This window comes from Primulina huaijiensis, chromosome 1, assembly GCF_012295235.1.
Source record: "Primulina huaijiensis isolate GDHJ02 chromosome 1, ASM1229523v2, whole genome shotgun sequence".
Classification (NCBI taxonomy): Eukaryota; Viridiplantae; Streptophyta; class Magnoliopsida; order Lamiales; family Gesneriaceae; genus Primulina; species Primulina huaijiensis.
The window spans coordinates 2,206,036-2,227,911 of record NC_133306.1 but is presented as its reverse complement, the minus strand read 5'-3'; the positions used below and the strand labels follow the sequence as shown (position 1 = coordinate 2,227,911).

The 21,876-nt window shown below is 32.1% G+C and overlaps 3 protein-coding genes across 4 annotated transcripts in view; all 3 read left to right on the top strand.

Moving 5' to 3' along the window:
* Positions 1 to 4,502, top strand: part of LOC140975946 (phosphatidylinositol 3-kinase, root isoform-like) — a 7,720-nt gene extending 3,218 nt beyond the window's left edge. The window contains exons 7-17 of the mRNA XM_073439870.1: positions 188 to 335; positions 674 to 769; positions 1,533 to 1,668; positions 1,757 to 1,878; positions 2,402 to 2,596; positions 2,747 to 2,917; positions 3,006 to 3,143; positions 3,374 to 3,528; positions 3,630 to 3,773; positions 3,866 to 4,013; positions 4,106 to 4,502. Coding sequence (XP_073295971.1) covers positions 188 to 335; positions 674 to 769; positions 1,533 to 1,668; positions 1,757 to 1,878; positions 2,402 to 2,596; positions 2,747 to 2,917; positions 3,006 to 3,143; positions 3,374 to 3,528; positions 3,630 to 3,773; positions 3,866 to 4,013; positions 4,106 to 4,243 — 1,591 coding nt within the window. The 3' untranslated portion in view covers positions 4,244 to 4,502. The remainder of the gene's footprint in view (positions 1 to 187; positions 336 to 673; positions 770 to 1,532; positions 1,669 to 1,756; positions 1,879 to 2,401; positions 2,597 to 2,746; positions 2,918 to 3,005; positions 3,144 to 3,373; positions 3,529 to 3,629; positions 3,774 to 3,865; positions 4,014 to 4,105) is intronic.
* A 1,787-nt stretch (positions 4,503 to 6,289) lies between these two features.
* Positions 6,290 to 8,839, top strand: LOC140981090 (dicarboxylate transporter 2.1, chloroplastic-like). Its single transcript, XM_073447386.1, has 4 exons — positions 6,290 to 6,966; positions 7,511 to 7,824; positions 8,036 to 8,484; positions 8,592 to 8,839. The coding sequence occupies exons 1-4, from the start codon at positions 6,325 to 6,327 to the stop codon at positions 8,705 to 8,707; spliced, it is 1,521 nt and encodes a 506-aa protein (XP_073303487.1). The 5' UTR covers positions 6,290 to 6,324; the 3' UTR covers positions 8,708 to 8,839.
* A 3,534-nt stretch (positions 8,840 to 12,373) lies between these two features.
* LOC140975928 (homeobox-leucine zipper protein ATHB-6-like) lies at positions 12,374 to 14,641 on the top strand. 2 transcript variants are annotated; one of them, XM_073439860.1, is made up of 3 exons: positions 12,374 to 12,939; positions 13,251 to 13,594; positions 13,760 to 14,641. In XM_073439860.1, exons 1-3 carry the CDS (start codon positions 12,876 to 12,878, stop codon positions 14,210 to 14,212), a joined length of 861 nt encoding a protein of 286 aa, XP_073295961.1. In that variant the 5' UTR covers positions 12,374 to 12,875; the 3' UTR covers positions 14,213 to 14,641. The 2 variants fall into 2 exon arrangements, with proteins under 2 accessions (XP_073295961.1, XP_073295957.1); XM_073439856.1 differs by having other exon boundaries at positions 12,376 to 12,939; positions 13,236 to 13,594.
* Positions 14,642 to 21,876: the final 7,235 nt, after the last annotated feature.

Below are 21,876 nucleotides of genomic sequence, written 5' to 3'. Positions count from 1 at the left end.
TATATAGATGCGTCTATTTGCATCATATGACTGCCCATATCCCCAGCCTTTAGTCAATAGTCATGTTTTTAACTTTAGATAAAAATTATGTATGACCTAATTCAGCCACAATGGAGGCACTGTTACTTTTTTTTTATGTCATTGACTTTGTCTGCTGTAGCTAAACAACTACCATGTAAATATTTAGGTTTATACAAAGGATACTCAAATACCCACCTACAAGGACTTTAAGTGGAGAGGAGAAGCAATTTCTCTGGAAATTCCGGTTTTCATTGATGTCAGAAAAGAGGGCTCTCACAAAGTTTTTACGATGTGTAGAATGGAGTGACGTTCAGGTATTGTTACGGAAATCTCTTAGGTAATTTGTTGTGAAACGTATGTTTATGTATAAAAAGTCATCTGGTTTTTAATGCTATCATTATGTTAAAGTTGTCTTCTATGTTATAGATTTATTGAATACACTCGCAAACCCCCCTTCCTCGAGGTAAGTAGTAGAGAAATTCTTGAAATGTACTGTGACTCTCGTCTCATATTACAACCCATGACAATAGTTGAGTATTCAGCAAATGGAAAAAGGTAGGTGTTATAAGTTTTTTGCTAGGTGAGGTTTGTTAGTGGGTGAATCTAGTTTTTTCCGCTTTTCCTCTTGATGAAAAATGTGAGTTGGTTTCAGGAAGCAAAGCAGGCCTTGGAACTGATGGGAAAGTGGGAGACAATTGACGTTTCGGATGCACTAGAACTTCTATCTCCTGTTTTTGAGAGTGAAGAGGTTAATATGTGACTTCTTTGCATTTTCTTGGTTTATTCTTTTATGCTGTAGTGATATTTTTAGACTGTGTAAAGATGTCATCTGACAAGACCAGTTCCACAAACTGATGCATGCTAAGCAGGAATGGCTATTTTTTTGCCTTATTTTTCTCTCTTTGTAGAGCAAAGTCTTGTTGTTTAAGAAATTTTCATGTAACTCCATTCCCATCGTGGTTTGAGTAGCATAGTCATGCGAATCATATTGGTTTATTTGTTTGAAGCTCGAGGAATATTAAACTCTTTTGGTTGGTGCCTGGTCAAACCTTGTTTTTTTTTTTTTTTTTTTGAGTTAATGGAACACAACATTCATGTGATGAATCCATGATACTTGTTTTTACCTGTAAGTTGGAAATACGAGTTCCAGTAAGCGGTTATCTATTATTTGGTTCTAGTACTACAAAAGACTCAAGGTGAGACACTTTGTGCAAGGATTGTCTGGCCTCACAATCTCAGGTATATATCAGTGAATTTGATTAATCTATTCGTTTTATTTTGTGGATGTGGATTGAATTAGTTCGTTGACATCTCTTCAAGAAAAAGAGTTGCTTAGGTGCTATTAGAACTATAAAATGACTCTGACATTGTTGTGATGATGCTAGCTTTATGCCCAACTTTGTGATGATTGTTCCAATCAACAACATGGTGCCATTTTTAGATATTCAATCTTTGCCCATATAGTAAGTACTAAACAAACAATCATAATACTAATATGAACTTTTCAATAGGTCCGAGCATATGCAGTGAGTGTACTTGAGAGAGCTGGTGATGAAGAGCTTCAGTGCTACCTACTTCAACTGGTTCAAGCTCTTCGATTTGAACGTTCTGATAAGTCGCGCCTTTGTCACTTCCTTGTGCAACGGTGTAAGCTTCTTGCAATAAATATTGTAAACTTGTATAGATTTGAGATATTTCCGAGCTCATTTTAAGTTCCATGGGAATCATTATTCAGCATTACGCAATATTGAATTGGCTAGCTTTTTCCGGTGGTACGTTGCGGTTGAACTCCATGATCCTGTATATGGAAGACGTTTCTATTGTGCCTATGAGGTTCTGGAAGAGAGTATTTTGAAGGTATGAAATTTCCCTTCTTTGTTAGAGTTGAAATGTCTTTTTTTAGTTCTCTCTACATGTGTGTTTTTGTTCTGGATGTGGATTGGTTCCTGCTGAAGCATTTGGTAGGCTCCGTCAATGTTGTAATGCTATTTTTGCTGACTTGTATTTGTGGTTTGGCCACCCACTGTAGGAAAGAGATTTGCATGATTATTAACTATTTAAAATGTTCGAGAAAATGTGAATTATGTTTCCATCCCTGCGTCTTTGGTTTCTGACAAATAGTATTTGCTACTTGATTTGGACATCATGCCATTGTGCCCGACAAAATATGTGGATACATCTTAATTCATCTTTCGTTTGTCTTGATGTGGCCAGGCATGGAAGAGCACTTTTAATACTATTGAAGTGTGTATTATGAATAAAACCAAACAACCAATACTTGACAAATACTTGAGCATCATTGTTGGATACATGGTTCTGCTGTCTTTTTGCCCTCTCTTTGGTCTAGTTATTGTTGGCTGACTGTTTTACATTTTATCAGTTGGGTCCTGCTGCTAATGGTGATGAAGATGGTTTGAAGTTGTGGCAGAGTTTGGTGCGTGAGACCGAATTGACTGCTCAGTTGTGTTCTATCATGAAAGACGTGAGAAATGTGAAGGGTGGAACTCAGAAGAAGATTGAAAAGCTTCGTCATCTCTTGTCAGGCCTTCTAAGTGAGCTCACATATTTTGATGAGGTACTGCCCTTAGTGGCTTGTCCAACATACATGTGCTTCTTACCTGTTCAAAACATGTCATGGATGTTATTTTCCACTCTCGGTTCCATGACCTTAAACATAGTCTCACCGCAAGTATTTAGAATTAAAGAGGTAATTTTATTTTGTCAGCCTATACGATCACCTCTAGCACCTGGGGTCCTTATAACAGGAATCATACCATCAGAATCATCAATTTTTAAAAGTGCATTGAATCCTTTGCGGCTATCTTTTCGAACTGCAAGTGGAGGAATTTGTAAGATCATATTTAAAAAAGGAGATGATCTCAGGCAAGACCAATTGGTAGGTAGATCCCAAATTGTAACTGCACTTTCTGACTTAAAGGGTGATTTCTTTGCGATTGTGTGTAATGTTTCAAAGTTAATATCAGGTTATTCAAATGGTATCATTAATGGATCGGTTGCTTAAATTGGAGAATCTCGACCTGCATTTGACTCCATATAGAGTGTTGGCGACGGGGCATGATGAAGGCATGCTTGAATTTATTCCATCCAAATCTTTGGCGCAGGTAACTAATTCGACATGCCACTGAGCCATCGTGATTCATGAGCTTTATATACTTGGATTTAAGTGCATCAGAATTTCGCTTGCTTCATTAAGTTGACATATAGAATAAAATAATTGATCATATTACAATTTTCTGATTTAGCATTCTATTAGAGATACTACTCTGAAGATGCATGCATCATTTAACAGTATTAATTATCATTTCTGAATTGTTCTTCCTCACTCTTCCAGATTCTGTCAGAACATCGAAGTATTACAAGCTATCTACAAAAATTTCACTCTGATCCAGATGGACCATTTGGAATCACTGCTACTTGTCTTGAAACATTTATTAAAAGCTGTGCTGGATACTCAGTTATCACATATATTCTAGGCATTGGTGACAGGTGATTTTAATATAGCAATCATTGTGCCTGTATTTCTAGCAGCTTGTGTTTTTTACTCTAATTAATGAAACTATAAAGTTATGTATCTTCTTGATTAACAGGCACCTTGATAATTTACTTCTCCAAGATGATGGCCGACTTTTTCATGTGGATTTTGGTTTTATTCTTGGTAGAGATCCGAAGCCCTTTCCGCCACCTATGAAACTTTGTAAAGAAATGGTTGAAGCAATGGGTGGAGCAGAAAGGTATTTGTCCAAAAATATAAGCCTTCCCAATCAATTACATTTTTAATTTTTTCAATTTTTTTAAGTCTTCTCATTTCCCTTTTACTTTGCAGTCAGTATTATACGAGGTTCAAATCCTACTGTTGTGAAGCATACAACATTCTCAGGAAGTCAAGCAACTTAACTTTAAATCTGTTTCATTTAATGGCTGGTTCAAACATTCCTGACATAGCTTCTGATCCTGAAAAAGGAATTCTTAAGGTGATATCTCCTTTTTCATGAATTTTATGCTTCCAAGATGAACAGCATTTATGTCTTTCCCTGAGTAAATATGTTTTTCATTGTTTATGTAGCTTCAAGAAAAGTTCCGTCTGGACTTAGACGATGAGGAGTCCATTCATTTTTTCCAGGATCTTATCAACGAAAGCGTCAGTGCACTATTTCCTCAAATGGTTGAAACCATCCATCGCTGGGCGCAGTATTGGCGTTAATTTAACACTAAACCGAGATTCAGGTCAGTAGGAGTATTTATATAATCTTCTTATTTAACTGTGGTTGCTCTCCGTGCTCCTTACCAACGTATGCATGCAGAAAGGCAACCTCGCGATGTATCATTAATATGTAAATATTGATTGGTTTTTAAACTTTAGTGTTTTAGCTATTTTTGTAAATAAGCTGCATTAGTTTTCCAGGTTAGCTTATTCATAGACCTTATTGTGAAAGAGAAAATGAACGTAGGACCTTTTTCCACTTGGTAATATCAAATATGGACCCGATATAGCTAAACATATGATAAATTCCCAGCATTAACGCAACTTTTTAAATAATATAATACAGGTTAATCATAGAACTTGACATCCTATGCGAAAAGAAATCTTGTATTGATTATAAAAAAATTAAAAGAAGTTACAACTCATTAATCATGAATGTTACGGAGAACCATGCGTTGGAGATCATCTTTTGGCACAAGAAACAAAGACAAAAAATAAGTAAAATTAGAAGGGAATGAAATAGAAGTCCATCACATTTCTTCAACGAGTGCCATTACAGGGATCTCCACTTTCTTCTCTTTTTGACCAAGTGCGTGAATGAGTTTGTGTGGCTACCCCCACTTCACATAAAATATAATAATCTCTTCCCATAGAAACCCAGACGTCGGTTTATTGAATAAAATTTATTGGGGAAAAAAAAAACAAATTTTAGAAAATTTTGTATCTAATATATCTGTGGAACAAATTTTCATTTCAAGAACTCAATTAATTAACCTTTAAAACCTTATTTACAAAAAACAGGCGTAAAACTCGTTGAAAACACATGGGGTCTGAAAATATATTTGATCAAACATGTGGAGTTTTATGATTTTCTTGTATTTTACAGAGGTGGTGAATACAATTTGCACTTCGAAAAGTCATCGATGACAATTTTAGTGTTTTTTTTATACCCTCTTTTTGATGCACAAACAATATTAAATATATACTTATTAACTATGGCTCATTGAATAACAAAAGTAGCAAATCCATGCACGCCCACACAATATAATTTGCTAGTAAACAATCATATTATATACATGTAGAAGCCGGCCCAAAGAAATCAAAACGAATGATTACATAATATTTTGGGATAAAGTAAATCCCACGATGTTTAAAAGATGGTAAAAAGAGCTTGAATGTTGTGTGTGTATAGGCAAAAACTTGTGTGATACGGTCTCACGGGTCGTATTTTGTGAAACAGATCGCTTATTTGGGTCATCCATGAAAAAATATTACTTTTTATGCTAAGAGTATTATTTTTTATTGTAAATATCGATAGGGTTGACCCATCTCACAAATAAAGATTCGTGAGACCGTCTCACATATATATATATATATATATATATATAGGGCAATTAAAGCAACATTATTTGGAAATCATCCAAAGATATCATTTTAAATGTATGCAAACACACACGAATATGTATAAAACGACAATCAGATAATTGTGGGTGAGCCCGGATCATTAGTATGACATGAGATTCCAATTAAAATGAAGTAAAAATAAAAAAAATAAAAGGCTTTTTTTTAAAAAAATCTTAGTGATCCGATTCATGAATAAAAAGTAAATAATAACTTTATGTCAATTTTTCATAGTTTTCTCTCTAAAATAATGTAAATTACAACATCTTGGCTATAAAAATTTCGATGAAATTGATCATAATGTAATTTGAATTCAAATATTCTAATAGAATCAGTTTTAAAATTTTTTATACAATCAATATGATTATTCAATTTAATATAATTTTGAAATCAACCCTAGAATATAATTACATTATTATAGTTTAGATTGAATTGATTAAAATTTTGAAAAATAATAATGACACTTAAATTCCTTTTTTATTTAAATAATAACAAATTGCAGGGGGGAACCAAATAAAATTATTTTTAAAAAATAAAATAAAATTCAACCGATTGTCTCCATCGCAGGTTAACTTCACAATAGGTCAACATGCATGCAAATCGTACTTTCCCTCTCAAAAAATATACACACACACACATACATACATCCACTCCATTCATTCTTCTCAACAAATATTCCAATGTCAGCCCCATCCTCACCCTCCCACCACCACCTCCCCATCACCGCCGCCGCCACAACCACCAGCACCACCATCCGCCGCCGAATTCTCAACATCAAGTGGAAAGGCGCAAGGTCACTTCCCTTGCTGATCTCCATCACCCTCGGCCTCATCCTACGCTTCGCCGTCCCCAAGCCTAATGCCGTCACCCATAAAGCTTGGTCCCTCCTCTCCATCTTCATCACCACCATATCCGGCCTCATCCTCAGCCCATTGCCTGTCGGCGCCTGGGCATTTGTCTGCCTAACCGCCACAGTCGTCACCAGAACGCTCACTTTCACCGCCGCGTTCACAGCCTTCACTAACGAGGTCATATGGCTGATCGTCGTTTCGTTCTTCTTCTCTAGAGGGTTTGTGAAGACTGGTCTAGGAGATAGGATAGCCATGATGTTCGTGAGATGGCTAGGAAGGAGCACACTGGGTTTGTCTTATGGGCTGATTCTGGGTGAGGCGGCGATTTGCCCCGCAATGCCAAGCTCTACTGCTCGAGCTGGTGGGATTTTCTTGCCCATCATCAAGTCTTTGGCCATGGCTGTCAATAGTATGCCCAATGATGTCTCGTCCAGGAAGCTTGGTGCGTATCTCGTTCAGTCTCAGATTCAGGTAAGTAACTAGTGCTCTTCGTGATTGAACGACAATTCAATTGTTGGGTTTGTTATAGTTATATGAGTTCACTTGGTTAAATAATCATCCCCTGTGCGGAGAATATGCGAAACAAAGTTTGAATCTTGAACCACAGAGAAAAAGGGCGTACAAGAATTCAGTGGAGTAGGCTTGTCCAATTTTTTTTATTTTTTTTTAATGTGGGGACTAAATTATATATGAAATTTTAAAATAAATAAATTTAAATCCCCTTTTCGACTTAAAAAGATTCATGATGAATGTTTCAGTTGTTCATACGAGACTAGAGATGATCAACTATCCTTAGTAATGGTGTCTCTAATCACCAAGTTATGTGCGACTAAAAGAATTTCTCACTGAGCAAAATGGCGATTATGTTTAGGTAATGTTTGCAAGAGCTTATTATAAAGCCAATGAAACGTTTGAGAATTGTACGTAGAAGTCGAGAAGCACTTATGATAAGCTCTTGCAAACTCTTAACATGTGACTAAGTGATTGAACAGTTTTAGTTTCTGATGTGTGACAGTGCAGTAGTAGCTCAACTGCTCTTTTCCTGACGGCTGCAGCTCAAAACCTGTTGTGTATCAAATTAGCCGAGAGTCTTGGCGTTGTCGTTCCAAGTCGATGGATCACCTGGCTTAAGTCAGCTGTCATACCTGCACTAATATCTCTTTTAGCGACTCCGATTATCGTGTATAAGATATATCCTCCGGAGATAAAGGCCACCCCAGATGCTCCTGCTATGGCCAGACGGAAGTTGGAGCAGATGGGTGGCATCAAGAGTGATGAATGGGTGTTGATGGGAATAATGCTTCTCACAGTTACTTTGTGGATTGCAGGGTATGTCTGTCTACATACTAAGATTTATCAAATCCAGAGAATCTGTACATTCAATTATGGAAATCTTGAAAATATGTCGATTTCTTATTACATATAATATTATTACGATAACATCTGGTACTACTGGTTCCATCATCTTGCTCTGAATTCTTAAGTCCCTCTTAGTCCCTGATCAGTGAAGTATGTTAACACAAAACCATAAACTGTACAGAGAAGCTCTCAACATGTCTAGCGTCATTGCTGCTATGCTCGGTTTATCGTTACTCCTGCTCTTTGGAGTCCTCGGTTGGGACGACTGCTTAAGCGAGAAACAAGCATGGGATACCTTGGCTTGGTTTGCTGTACTAGTCGGAATGGCGGGACAGTTAACAACTCTCGGTGTCATACCTTGGATGTCTAAATGCGTGGCAGATTTCCTTGAATCTCTCTCAGTTGGCTGGTTTGGTGCGTTTTGTATACTTCAGACGACGTACTTCTTCATCCATTATTTATTCGCAAGTCAAACCGCCCACGTCGGAGCTCTATACTCCGCCTTTCTTTCGATGCATTTAGCATCTAAAGTTCCCAGTTTGTTGGCTACACTTGCTTTGGCATACAACACCAATCTTTTCAGTGCAATTACACATTATAGCAGTGGTCAGGCTGCTGTCTACTATGGAGGTACTTTTGGACGTTTCTTTTACATCAACCTTAAACATTTGAATCTTGTGGATTATGATCTTGAACATATTTGATTCATTGTCCTCTTTTTCCCCTTCGGTTCACAGGCGGTTACGTAGATCTTCGCGACGTTTTTAGACTCGGTTTAACAATAGCTGTGATCAACATTGTTATATGGGCATTGTTCGGAGCTGCTTGGTGGAAAATCTTAGGCCTTTATTGAGTTCCCAACAAGCAGGTTAGCATTCTCATTTCATATTTTCTCTGTTGCACATTTTGCTCCACTGATTGAGTATTTATTACACCAAATAAATGTATATTTTAATGTAATATTATGTAATACATGTGGCGACCATCCACTCGTAATAAATGTATATGATTTCAGTGGAATTGGAAAATTCAGTCAATTTTGTACTGAGCGTTACGGTGAGGAGAATATATTATTTTCGAGGCAAAAATAAATATATAATATGATATCTTTATTCAAAAATATTGATTATAATAAAATGGATAAAAAAATGTAATTATTGATTGTAAATTAAAATATTCACTCAGCTTTCCCACACTTTTGGACGAAATGGAAAATAAGACAAACTTTTGAAAGCTGACAACTTTACGGGCGATCATGTCTTTTTTTAAAAAAAAAAAAAATTCTCCTTTTTTCAGATTTTTTTTTAAAATTAATGTTACATATATTAGGAAACATATCATTGAAAAAATATGTAGAAATGGATAAATCTTTGATTATATTTTTAATTTTAATAGATAGATCTAATTTAAAAATTTTCAATCAAATTAATTTAGACAAAAACTTGTGTGAGACGGTCTCACGGATCGTATTTTATGATACAGATCTCTTATTTGGGTCATCCATGAAAAAGTATTACTTTTTATGCTAAGAGTATTACTTTTTATTGTGAATATCGATAGGGTTGATCCGTCTCACAGATAAAAATTCGTGAGACCGTCTCACAAGAGACCTACTCATTAATTTATGATATCCAACTTTTGGTTTTTTATTTTTGTTTAGTTTAAATATGAATTTGATTTCACATGTGTTTTATCTGTATAATACAATTCATTTTTCATGTGATAAAAAAAATTTTTGACGTAGTGTAAAATTTAATTTATTAATAATGTTGATAGGTTGTTAACAACTAAGGAAAATAAATTGTTTTTATAAATTTTACTTATAAAATGTTTAATTTTAATACGCAAAAATTATAAAGCTAAAGTCTTTAATTTGTTTTATCTTAATGTAATTAGAAATTGATTTTGTAAAGTTCTAATAATGACCATATTTTTTCATTAAATTAAAATATATAAATCAAGTTAACCACGACAATTTGGGGAAAATATTGTCAACTTTTGATAGATCGAGTTTCCTAGAATGAAAAAAATACGATCAAGTCTTATAGGCTTATATATAACCGTGAGAATGATTTGATCTACAACTATCATGTATAATAATATTTTTTCATGAGTTGGGTCGAACCGAATATCCATATCACAAAATTGACCGAGGGACCATGTCGAGTTTTTGTGATAACTTTTTAAAGAATAACAAATTTGTGACATCTTTCGGATACGAAAATATTTTTTTATTAAATTTTGATTAATTAAAGTTTTAAACTCAATAATTAAGATTGAAAAGTAATATTTTTATCATAAAATATAATACTTTATCATAAATTTGGTCGAGTAATTAGAGATCAATCTACAAATTGATTTGTGAAATAGTTTAATGTAAGTTTTTGTGTCGAATTTTTAAAAGTCTGACATATTTGTGGAGGGATTAACACTTGATTTTTTTTATATGTATAAGCATCGGGTTTTAAAATATCATTAATTTCATATAATGGTTTATACGAGGCAATATGATTTTTTTTTATTTCTCTGAGATTACCCAACGTCAGCTTTGATTAATTTAATGGAGATTGCTATGAAATTGTTGAATTTTTTAATCATGTCTCGATAAATCTACATTTTATATGATAAACGTACAGATGAGAGACATAAAAATTATACCACTCGAACCGTTCATGAAAAATATAATTTTTATATTAAAAATATTATTTTTAAATTTAAATATAGATTGAATTAATTCGTAAAATAAATATGTGAGACGATGTCAGATATATTCTCAAATCTAAATATAATCATCATCATCCATTTATGTAGATTTTCAATGCCAACTATTTTTGTAGATGAGAAAATATCCTAAAAATAAAGGATACTGTTCACATATCCTCTAGATTACTTGAATCTGATGTATACCAAACAAAATTTTTAATTGCTAGTGTAGGGACTTGTCCCACCAGAAATTGTAAGAAATGTTATTACTTTAATATTATCATATATTATATGTTGTAAATGTATTTTATCTTATAAATTATACACAAACTCATATGAGATCGTCTTACGGATCAATTTTTTAAGACAAATATTCTATTTGAGTCTTCCATGAAAAAATAATGTTTTTTTATATTGTAAATTTGAGGATGATTAATCCGTCTTACATATAAATATACGTGTAATTAATTAACGTTATTACAGTGACACGCGTTTTAATTTTCAATTCGAGTTGGTATTTTGGTTATGTTTATGCAATGCATAATCGAATATTGGATTTCCTTTTAGTAATTTGCTATTCTTAAGTATAACAACAAACTATAGTTTAGTTGATTTTTTTATAAGTATATTAATATTATGAAATCATAATAACAAAAATCAAATAATTTGACTAGACTTTGTAAAAAATGAAAAAAACTTCGAGGCTTATGGAGATTATGTAGGCATGAAAATAATGCTATCTTTGTGTGTACGTGAAATAAATACATTTCTTTTCCAAAATGAATATTTTTTTCACAACTCATTTCATTATATTGTTATTTCTTCCAAGATAATAATTATTATCTTTAATACAAAATTATTGTATAAAATGATATTATACCATATTATATTTTAATTAACGATTTTGTTGGAGTGTAATAATTGCTTCTGATTAGTTGAGCAATTGGAACGTGTTGCTTGAAGTGGAGTACAATTTAAAAGATTAGAGTCGCACTGTTGCCACTACTATAATTTTTGGTAAAACAACAAGCGTTAATCCTATAATTTGTATCAAAACCAATATTACGAGTTTGATTCGATCTCATTGATGGTAAGAATTGTAATTATTAATAGTAAGATTGTTGGGTACGATAATTATTTCTGTTTGGTGGAGTAATCGGAACGTGACGCGTATGCTACTGTTCGATTTAAAATATTTGAGTTACATTGTTACCGTCGACTATAATTTTGATAAAACGACAAGCATTCAGTCTTACACGTTCTTATCTTAAAATTTTAAAAATATCCTATATTTAATTTATATAAAAAATAAATATATACTATATTATTAAGTTTGGGATTCTTAGTCTAACTATTTTAGATCACATCAAAATATTTAATTTCATAATTAATCTTCTTGCCATACTAAAAATATCCAGAAGTCACTCTATATTTTACATAGAAAAAATATAAACAAAAATTTCTTTTTAAATGGAACCGTTCTTCTAAATTGAAAATATTTTTGTGTTAATTATATAATATTATTTGATCAAATTAAAACTAATAATAATATATGTAATATGTGTATTTTTTAATAATATATATTATGAATAAACATGTCCATGCATAAAAGTATATAATTGAAACCGACTACCCAGATATCCCAAATGACACCAGGCTGTTGAAAATTTCTGGCGGTGGGCCAAACTGCCAAAGTTTTCTTCATTTGCCGTGAATTTGGAGTTCATTTCATTTGCAACCCAAAGCAGCAATGCACCTAACCCCAGTCAGATTCTGACCGCGTGTGTAACCCGAGTTGGTTTTATTTATAGATACAGAAAGATTACAACTTGCAAGACTTGCCAAGCAGTGTACTGCTGATCTTCACCCACTACCCCTGAGCTTCTTCCGTTGAATTGATTGAGTAAAACAAACAAGAAAGCGATTACTTGTGCTTTCGATCATTTAGTTTATTTTGCTTTTGGTGGATTGGAAATGGCTCGAAGATCTTTATTTTTCTTTCTTGAGTTTCGGGTGTTCGTTGCTTAATTTTCTTGGTTTTTCTTTTTCTTTCCGATGGGTGCAGAGTTGGAGGAAGTGATGAAAAAGAAAGGCGACGAGTACCATAGAAAACACAAAAGACTCACATTGAGTTTACGTACATACGAAACTGCACCTTTTGGGAAAGTTTGTGTGATGGGATATTGACTATCATGTCCCCTCATTTCAAATGAAAAAAGTTTTGCTGCTAAAATGAATGAAATTTAACACCTAAGTTCATCCTTGAGTTGTTGGTTTACAACGAAATTCTGCTAACTAAATCTGCTCAATCATCAAGCATGAAGAGACCACAGAGTTCGGATTCCTTGGGTGATTTGATGTCCATCTGTCCAGAGTCTACAGGTGATTTGCATCAAATATTCCCTTTTATTTACTCTTGGTTTCATTTTTAATGGATCTTGTTTTTTATCCCATACATTCAAACATCCCCTCATTGTGTTTTCTTGTCCCTGCACTATTAACGTTCATGATTTGTGAAGTTTTCTAATCAAAGATCCAATCTTTTGTTTCCTTTAATTGATAAGAATTTTCATTTCCCTTTGTTAACCATTTTGGGATCTCTTCTGTCTTTCCCTGGGACAATATATATAATCACATGATGTTCACTTTTGGTGGTACTGATTTTCCGTCTTGTGTAGTTGAACATAATCAAGAAAACAATCTCATGTATTCCGGGGAGTTTGGGACCATTTTTGAAGGGTTGGTTGAAGAATCTAAGCATGTTACGGAGAAGAAACGAAGATTGGGAGTTGAACAAGTGAAGGCATTGGAGAAGAATTTTGAAGTTGAAAACAAACTTGAACCTGACAGGAAAATGAAGCTTGCACAAGAGCTGGGCTTGCAGCCGAGACAGGTGTCTATTTGGTTCCAAAACCGCCGTGCACGGTGGAAAACCAAGCAGCTGGAAAGAGATTACGGCATCCTCCAAGCCAACTACGACTCCCTTAAGCTCAACTATGAAACTCTGCACCGTGATAATGAAATTTTGACCAAAGAGGTAATAATTTATTAGAAATAGCATAAAGCAAAATTTCTCTTTTATTTGAGAATCTGAGATTAAAAAAAACGTATTTTTCAAGTTATAAAACTATGTCAATTACGCATGACTTCTTGTTTTTGTTTTTGTTTTTTTGTTTTGTTTTTTTGCTTATGTGGCTTGTAGATTCAAGAACTAAGATCAAAGGATAATGAAGATGGTAAAAGTGAGAGCAAAGTTTCTGCAAAAGAAGAGGCAACAATGGTTTATGATGAAGAAAAAAGTAAACTTGGACATGAAACAGTCGCTTGCGAGCATAATAATAACTATGTGAATTATTATGGAAACAACGGATCCTCTGATAGCACAGATTCGAGTGCAATCTTGAACGATGACAATAGCCCACATCAATTCCTAGATTCCCGAAATGGATCCACTTCTTGCATGAATATAAGTTTCGAATTGTCAGATTTTAAAGCGAGTTCGAGTGTTCTTGGGGATGCCCACAATCCTCATCCCCAGCCACAGCTTGTCAAGGTCGAAGAACACAATTTTCTTGATGAGGAATCTTGCAGTTCTCTGTTTTCTGATGCTCAGGCTCCAACCCTCCATTGGTACTCATATGATGAATGGAATTGAAGATCATCTCCTCACATGATAAGGCAAAAAGTTGAAAAATAAGATAATATCAAACAAGATCAAGCCGCCAGTGACTCACTCGCCCAAAGCTAAGACAATTTTGTATAGCGATGTGAATCTTGGACTTAGCACTTGTAAAATCAAGCTAGCACCGTCTTTCTATCTGATCGAGTCCTTGCAGAAATCAACAAAAGTAAGTGTAGGGGGCCAGAGAATGGTGCTCAGAGTTCACGTGGGGTGTGGGGAACAGGAAGCGTGTAGGTGTTAAGGCAAGGGTTAAAAAGGGAATAAAATTTCACTATCATGCTTTTATTATTCGTTTTCAAGAAATCCACTCCAGAAAAGTCTTGTTATGGTGGAAAATTTATGCAATTTAAAGTGTGGCTCTAATATAGTAATATGTATGTTAATGATTGGTTTTCTGCTTGATCTTTGATTTTGATGGAAAAAAAAGTAGTATTTTGAGATGGTCTCACGAATTTTTATCTGTGAGACGGGTAAATCTTACCGATATTCACAATAAAAAGTAATAATTTTTGCATAGAAATTAATATTTTTTTTTGAATGAGTCAAATAAGATATTCGACTCACGAAATTAATGCATGAGATCGTTTCATAGTAGTTTTTGTGAGGGAAAAAATGTGCAAGTTTGTAGTCTTTGTTTCCGATTGTAAAAATTTACCAACTATTAAATATAAAAACTAATATTAGATTCATAATTTTTTGTGACGGTAAATGTGCATGTTTTCGTTTTTTTTTTTTTTGCTATTGTTAATTAATTTTTACTATCACATTTTTATGACAATTATGTACTGTATTTTGTATGCAAGCATGGTAGTGTAATGAACTGAATTTTAGCATGTTGGTGTAATGCTTTTTCTGATTGTGACAATGAAATTTCTAGGTGAAAAAGAGATGCATATAAATTGTCCATACATAGAAGATAAATGAATAGATTAAGGGACCTGTTTGTTAGGATTTAGGGATGTTAACGAGTCGAATAACATAAAGTTTGAGTCCGATTCGGGTTTTTATCATGAAGCAAGAGCTTGGATCGTTTTGATATTATTAAGCTTGAGTTCGGTTCGTTAATAGCTCGTTTACTATGTTTAACAAGATGTCTCGAGCTCGGTTTATGAAACGGACTCGTTTTCGATCTTGTTAAACAGGCTCATTTTCGAGCTCATTGAGTATTCTTAGTCAAAAAGTCGATTAAGATACGAGGGTTTTAGGGAGTAGACTTCTCATTTTATAATATCAATCTCCTCTCTTTCAATCAAATATCGATGTGGGACAATGAAACAAATTATTAGCCAGACTCGAGCTCAAGTCACATAAACGGGCCGAGCTCGAGTTCGCGTACAGACTCACGAACTTACTTGTTGAATATCATTAAGATCGAGTTTGTTAGAAATAGTAGCGAAATTTTTGAATTTGTTCAATATTATCAGATAAGTAGACATAAACAAAACTGAAAGTAAATGCTGTGAGAAATTTGTGTGGTATCAGTTTCTAAAAGTTCTTTGGATCATGTTAAGAAAATGTATAGTATGTCCAATTTATGTATCTAAGAAGACAACAAATTCCATCTCGACACTTGGCACGCAACAACCCAGATTTGATAGTTTATCACCTTATATAAATTTATTTCATGATTTTTCAATATTATTGACAGGATAATAATTGAGGTATAATAGTTTGATTTTTGAAATACTATTGAATATCGATTAATTAAATCGAATTTGATTTTCAAATCAAACGAAAAATACTCAAAATAATCATTCGTAGAAACATATTAATTATTTTAGTAAAGTATTTAAAAGATATGCAAGTTGAACATGTAAAAACATTTTTTGTTAAGACATTTTATCAAATGTTTGTTACGTAATATTTTGGTATTTGAAATACATATAAAATGATTGAATAATGCATCGTCAAAACAGTAGAAATATAAGTAAATGCGATAAATAAATAGACACAGATTTGTTTATGAATATTCGGAGATTAACAGCTCTGACGTCACTCATTCTTCCCCTAAGACATGATCCACTGTAAGATTTTGATTTATACAAAGCATTATAAAAACTCATTTCAACTTAAGACTTATATATTGCCTAATCGAAACTCCTAACACACTCGATTATAGGCAGCAACCTGATAATGTGCATGATATTTACCGTCTTTTATGTCAAGACAACAAATACAATATTTAATATTTTAGTGTGAAAACTCACTCATCTAAACTTTGAAGCTCAACTCTCTTATATATGTGTGAGTGATTGTGTGTGAGGATTTTTACAGTGTATGTATATATCAAATGTATCCTCACAGTTAGATTTTCTCTCACTCTAGTTAATTTCTTCATGTAGGTTTCTCATGATTTGAATACACTTTAAAACTTGTATTTGATCTGCAAGATTTTGTATTTATAGGCTCTAAGAATGACATACACATTAGACACAAGAGTATGATTGTTTGAAAAATTTTTGTATTGTTTTTGATATTGAAACGATCATTTCCACATTGATGGCCTCTTTTCCCGAGCCTAACTGATTTTGAGGTCCGCTGCTAGCTGGACTCGTCAGCTAGACTGAACCAAACTGATGAGGCTTGCTGAAATCAATATTGCTGATTTCAACCTGTGTAGAACTAGTAGGTTCATCGTCATTTGTCAGCATCTTAAACTCCGATTCAGACATTGACTTGTGAAGATGATCCGTAGATCATCGTATTAGCTTCATAACATATATTGAATCATTCTATTTTCATAACCGAGATGATCAAGATGATCAAAATACTGCGATTGCTCATGTCCAACTGATCTTTGCTAATTTGCCAAACTGATATGTCTTGTTGTTATCAATTTGCCTAGATAACATTCGATTGAGCTCAACTGACGTAAAATACAATTTCTCCCAAATTTAGTTTTATGTTAAGTGGTTTTGGCGGCTGGTCATATGCGTAACAGAGTTGTGAGATATCATCGAAATACTGTAGATCATCAGATTTTTGGTTTGGCTAAATTCGAGTTTCAACTTTCATTTTGAGTTACCAACTTCTCACTTGAATAAAAATGTTAAAAACAAAATAAAAAATTTTGTTATCGTTAAAATCAAGATTGTTAGATTTTTTTAAACACAACAATTATGCAATATAGGTCTAAAATAATATCCATATTTCTCCACTAAATTATCAAAAATAGAATACGGATACTAAATAAAATATAAATAAAGGTTGTTGAAACTTTCCTAGTATTGGGCTTCAAATACACTTTTTACGCGGTAAAATAATAACCTTTTACTCTAAAATCTGAAATATGATTTTTTGAAAAATAATAAGGTTCTTGAAAGGGAAATGGTGCATCCTCGACGCCACATAAATATTTTAATAATAATATTATTATTATTATATGTGTGTAAATAAATTTTAATATTATGTATAAATTTTTCAAAAAATTGTGCTTAGTGCACATATATAGATCGATACGAGTTTAAAGAATTTAATTATTGTTTTAGTATAATTAGTCTTGTATATTTCGTTGAATCAATTATGGTCATGTAACTATATGTCGACGTGAGACGATATACATGTCAATTTTATGAGAAGCTCCGATGAAATTCAACTAATGAAAAAGTATTATTTTTTATGTCAAACATGATATTATTTCTAATAGTTATGAATTAGATCAACTCATCTCACGACTATTGACATGTTAAACTGTTTCACGAAAAATTTACTAAAAAATTATATTCAATTAACATATAATATTGAGAAATAAATATAATTTTACATGTTTTTATTTTTGTTTTGTTTCACCAAATATCCGTGGATATTTGTTTTATAATTTGGACAGTTCATATGAAAAGGTTGGATCGATCTAATTCTACAACCACCATATCTTCTCTTGTCAAAAATAGTGACCCGCATATCAAGGAATGGGTCCGGCAATAAGCTATTTATCAAAATAAACTTTACATTTTATATTAATTTGTATGAAAAAATATAAATTCTATATACGTAAAAAATTTCAAACTTCCCCTCACCCGACCCGATTTTTTTAATTTTATATCACAAATTCCAAGCAATCGTTGCTTATATATGTTTGGCCTTGGGATGCAATGATTGAGACAAAATCTTCGCACCATGTTTCAAACTGTGCTATATTTTGTTTAAAAAAAGTTTTGTTTGATTAAATTATTAAAAATTAAATATATTAAACATCATGTACGAATAAAATACAGTTTAAATTATTTCGTTTCGCAATGATTATCTTCTTATATGGTTTAAAATATATGAATTGTATATTCATTTGGTGAAATGACAATGGTTCGGTCCTATAAATTGTATCAGAACTGAATTCACGGTTCAATTCTCATGGAATTCAAGGATGATTGTTCTATATCGGGGTACAATAATTGCATCTATGGATCGCTTGGCCTTTTAAACGCAGTTATAGTTTTTGGTAAAACTCTACTGATCACTTGGCTTTTAAACGCAATTATAATTTTTGGTAAAACGACAAATTCTCAAACTTAAAATATTATATATTACCTCTAGACAATTGCAGTTTTAATATTATAAATTCAAATTTTAAAATAATTACTTATATATTTATATTAACATAAACACATGATAAAAAAAGACATTAAATTCAATCAAATCATTGTTAATACAAATTTAAGAGAGAAAAGGGTAATTTTGGTAAAGATAACCACTCAGCAACATCCAACAAAACATTACGTGAATGAAAAAACCAAAATTATAAATTGAGAAATCAAAGCTGAACAAAAGTCGTTTTAATTTCTTGAAAATTTACTCTGAAATAACTTCATAGACATAATTTCAATCTTTATCTTGCTTGATAGCTGATTTCATTTTTTTTTGGGAAGCTGTGAGAGAATTCATCAATTAGAGATCTCTTCAATGTCGAATCATTCAAAATATCAATTGAAATCGTAGCCTTGTTCGTAGATTTTAGTAGTTGTTACTTCATTATTATGAACAAATCTATAATTTTTTAAAAAATTAATAGTGGTAATTTTGATTTTATGGAATGATTTAAATATTAATTTTTTACCGCCTTCATGTCTCTAATCTCATCACTTTTTAATTTGGAAAAAACTTTTGATTCATGTAATATAACGATAAATATTATGGTGAATGTATGAGAATCTATACGCCACATGCAAAATATAAAATGTGACATGTTAAAAAAAATATCATTTCACCTTACTTTCAAAAATTTCTCCATAATATTTTTCAATAACGTTGAGATCTGTTGTCACTTTCATGACCGTATAGATCCAAAGAATCCATGAGTTTGGTTGGGTCGCACTTGTATTTTAAAAAACATCTTTTTGATCAACTAAATTCTTGATTTATTTGAGGTTTTTTCTGAAGTTGATACCTGAAATATATATATAAAAAATTTGACATAAAAGAAAAAAAATACTTGCAATTTCAAAAGCCTCTTTCTCCACATCAACCCTCAAATCTAGTGTTGTCTTCCCTATAAGTTCAACACACTCTCAATCATATAGTAAGAAAACAACATTTTCAGTGTTGTCAACAACTCTATGATGAATCGTAAACTTATTTAATCAAATAATGAACGATAAACTTTAGCGAATATATAAGGTAAAAAATTATTTAATTGGAGATTATTGATCAAAACTCAAATTTTCAATCATATCAAAACGATCATATCTTTCGTAGTAAAATTTATCGTTTACTGGAATCACTTTTTTGGGACATTTTTTACATAACAAATAGAACCATTCATGAGAAGACTAAACACCTATAATTTTTACGAAAACCCAAAAACTTCCCACCTATAAAATTACATGGAAAATGATATTAAAGTTTAAAACTCCATTAAAAAATAAATTTGGTAATGAGTATATTTAAAATATTTTTTAACTTGTTATCTTCAAAATTTTGTTCTATAGTTCGAATAATATTTTTTGAAATCTCCTCTAAAATTACGTTAAATGATGTCAATGAAATAGTGCTGATTGTGTTTGGTGTATTATTTTCGACTACAAACCTAAATACATATTCAAATAGTTAATTTCCATTAAGGTTTATATTTTTATTTTTTTATTTAAATGATTTTAAGTCAAATGAAAATTTAACGAAAATTTCCTTTTTTTGAAATTCGTAACTTCATCTAAATCTCCGTTCACAACCAAGTTCATGTTATTGTACACATATTTCACCATTAAATCGTTTTGCTCGACACATTTGAAGAGTAACAATCACAATTTCATCACCAATATTTTTCAAATAGGCTGTGATTCTATCCACAAAATCTTTCCGTAGAATACATGATAACCTATTATATATGAAGAAAATGAAAATATGGGATCATTTGTAAACAATGCACAAATCAGAAAATTATGTTACTAATATTCACTTGTTGTCTTCTGAAACAATGTCAATAAGCTTTCGTGGGCATCTTTCAATTTTTTTTTATTTTGCGGAGAATCTATTGCCACCAATTGTCCAATGAAATAGTAAAAGCCTTGAATTCATACGTCAAGTTGGGAAATGTATCTTCGAAAACTTCACATACATTAGTGTTTGCAATTAAAATAATTTTGTATTTGTTCTTTGTGGTCTTGTACATCATGTCATTATCTGCAACAACCAGTGTGCCATTCTCTGAGAATTGGTTTCAACCACTTCATGACCTCATTTTTTTTATACTATCATGTATGCGTGAACCCTATAATATAGGATAAAATTTCACATTTGCTAATATATAATAATTTAAATTGATGGTGAATAAGAGAATAAATGTTCTTACTTCACGATCATGAAAGACACATTCTAAATTAAATGCGTCTTTTTGAAGTACAGGTAAATCGTAACACCGAACAATCTGGGTATAAGCGACCATTGTATCTTGGTAAGGTTCACCTCATGGATGGTGTTGAACAACTGAGGCATTTTCAGATTAGATATTTGAGATTGGTTGATTTTGACTTAATGTGTAATATTGACTTTGTGTTATATTGGATCAAATATTTACCTCGTTCTGCTTTTATTTTAATCTCTTGGGTTGCCTTACTTGAATTCAAATAAAGCAGCCCAAAATACTGAAATAATAGCTAGTTTTTAATCCGTAATTTTTTCATTCTTGAAAAATATATTTTGTAAGACCTGTTATTTTGAATATAATATCCACCAAATTTACTTTACAAATATGACAAAATTTTATTTTGCATTAAACATAGTCGTCATGTGTTCGATGGAGTCGGAAAGGAAAAGTGAAAAACGGGTCATCTTGTTGCGTAAATAAATGTAAAGTTTAGTTATCAAATTACAAATACAATAACTGAATAAACAATACATAAATACGCTAAAAGACTATATTACATCAATAACAAGTCAACAATACTTGAAATAATTAAATAAAACTACTCGTCTATTTTTGTGTTGGAGTCGAAAATATTTATCGAATTTGTATAATCCGATTTTCGAACAATTTCTTTATCAATCAACAACATAAATAGCCTATTTAGTCAATCTTATGATATTACTGATCGAATATAAGTCTTTATTAAATTCAATTTTATAATTTTCTTTTCTATTAATGCAACCTTTACTTATATAGTTAATAAAATCATATAGGCAATATAAGTATTTGAGAATAAACAATC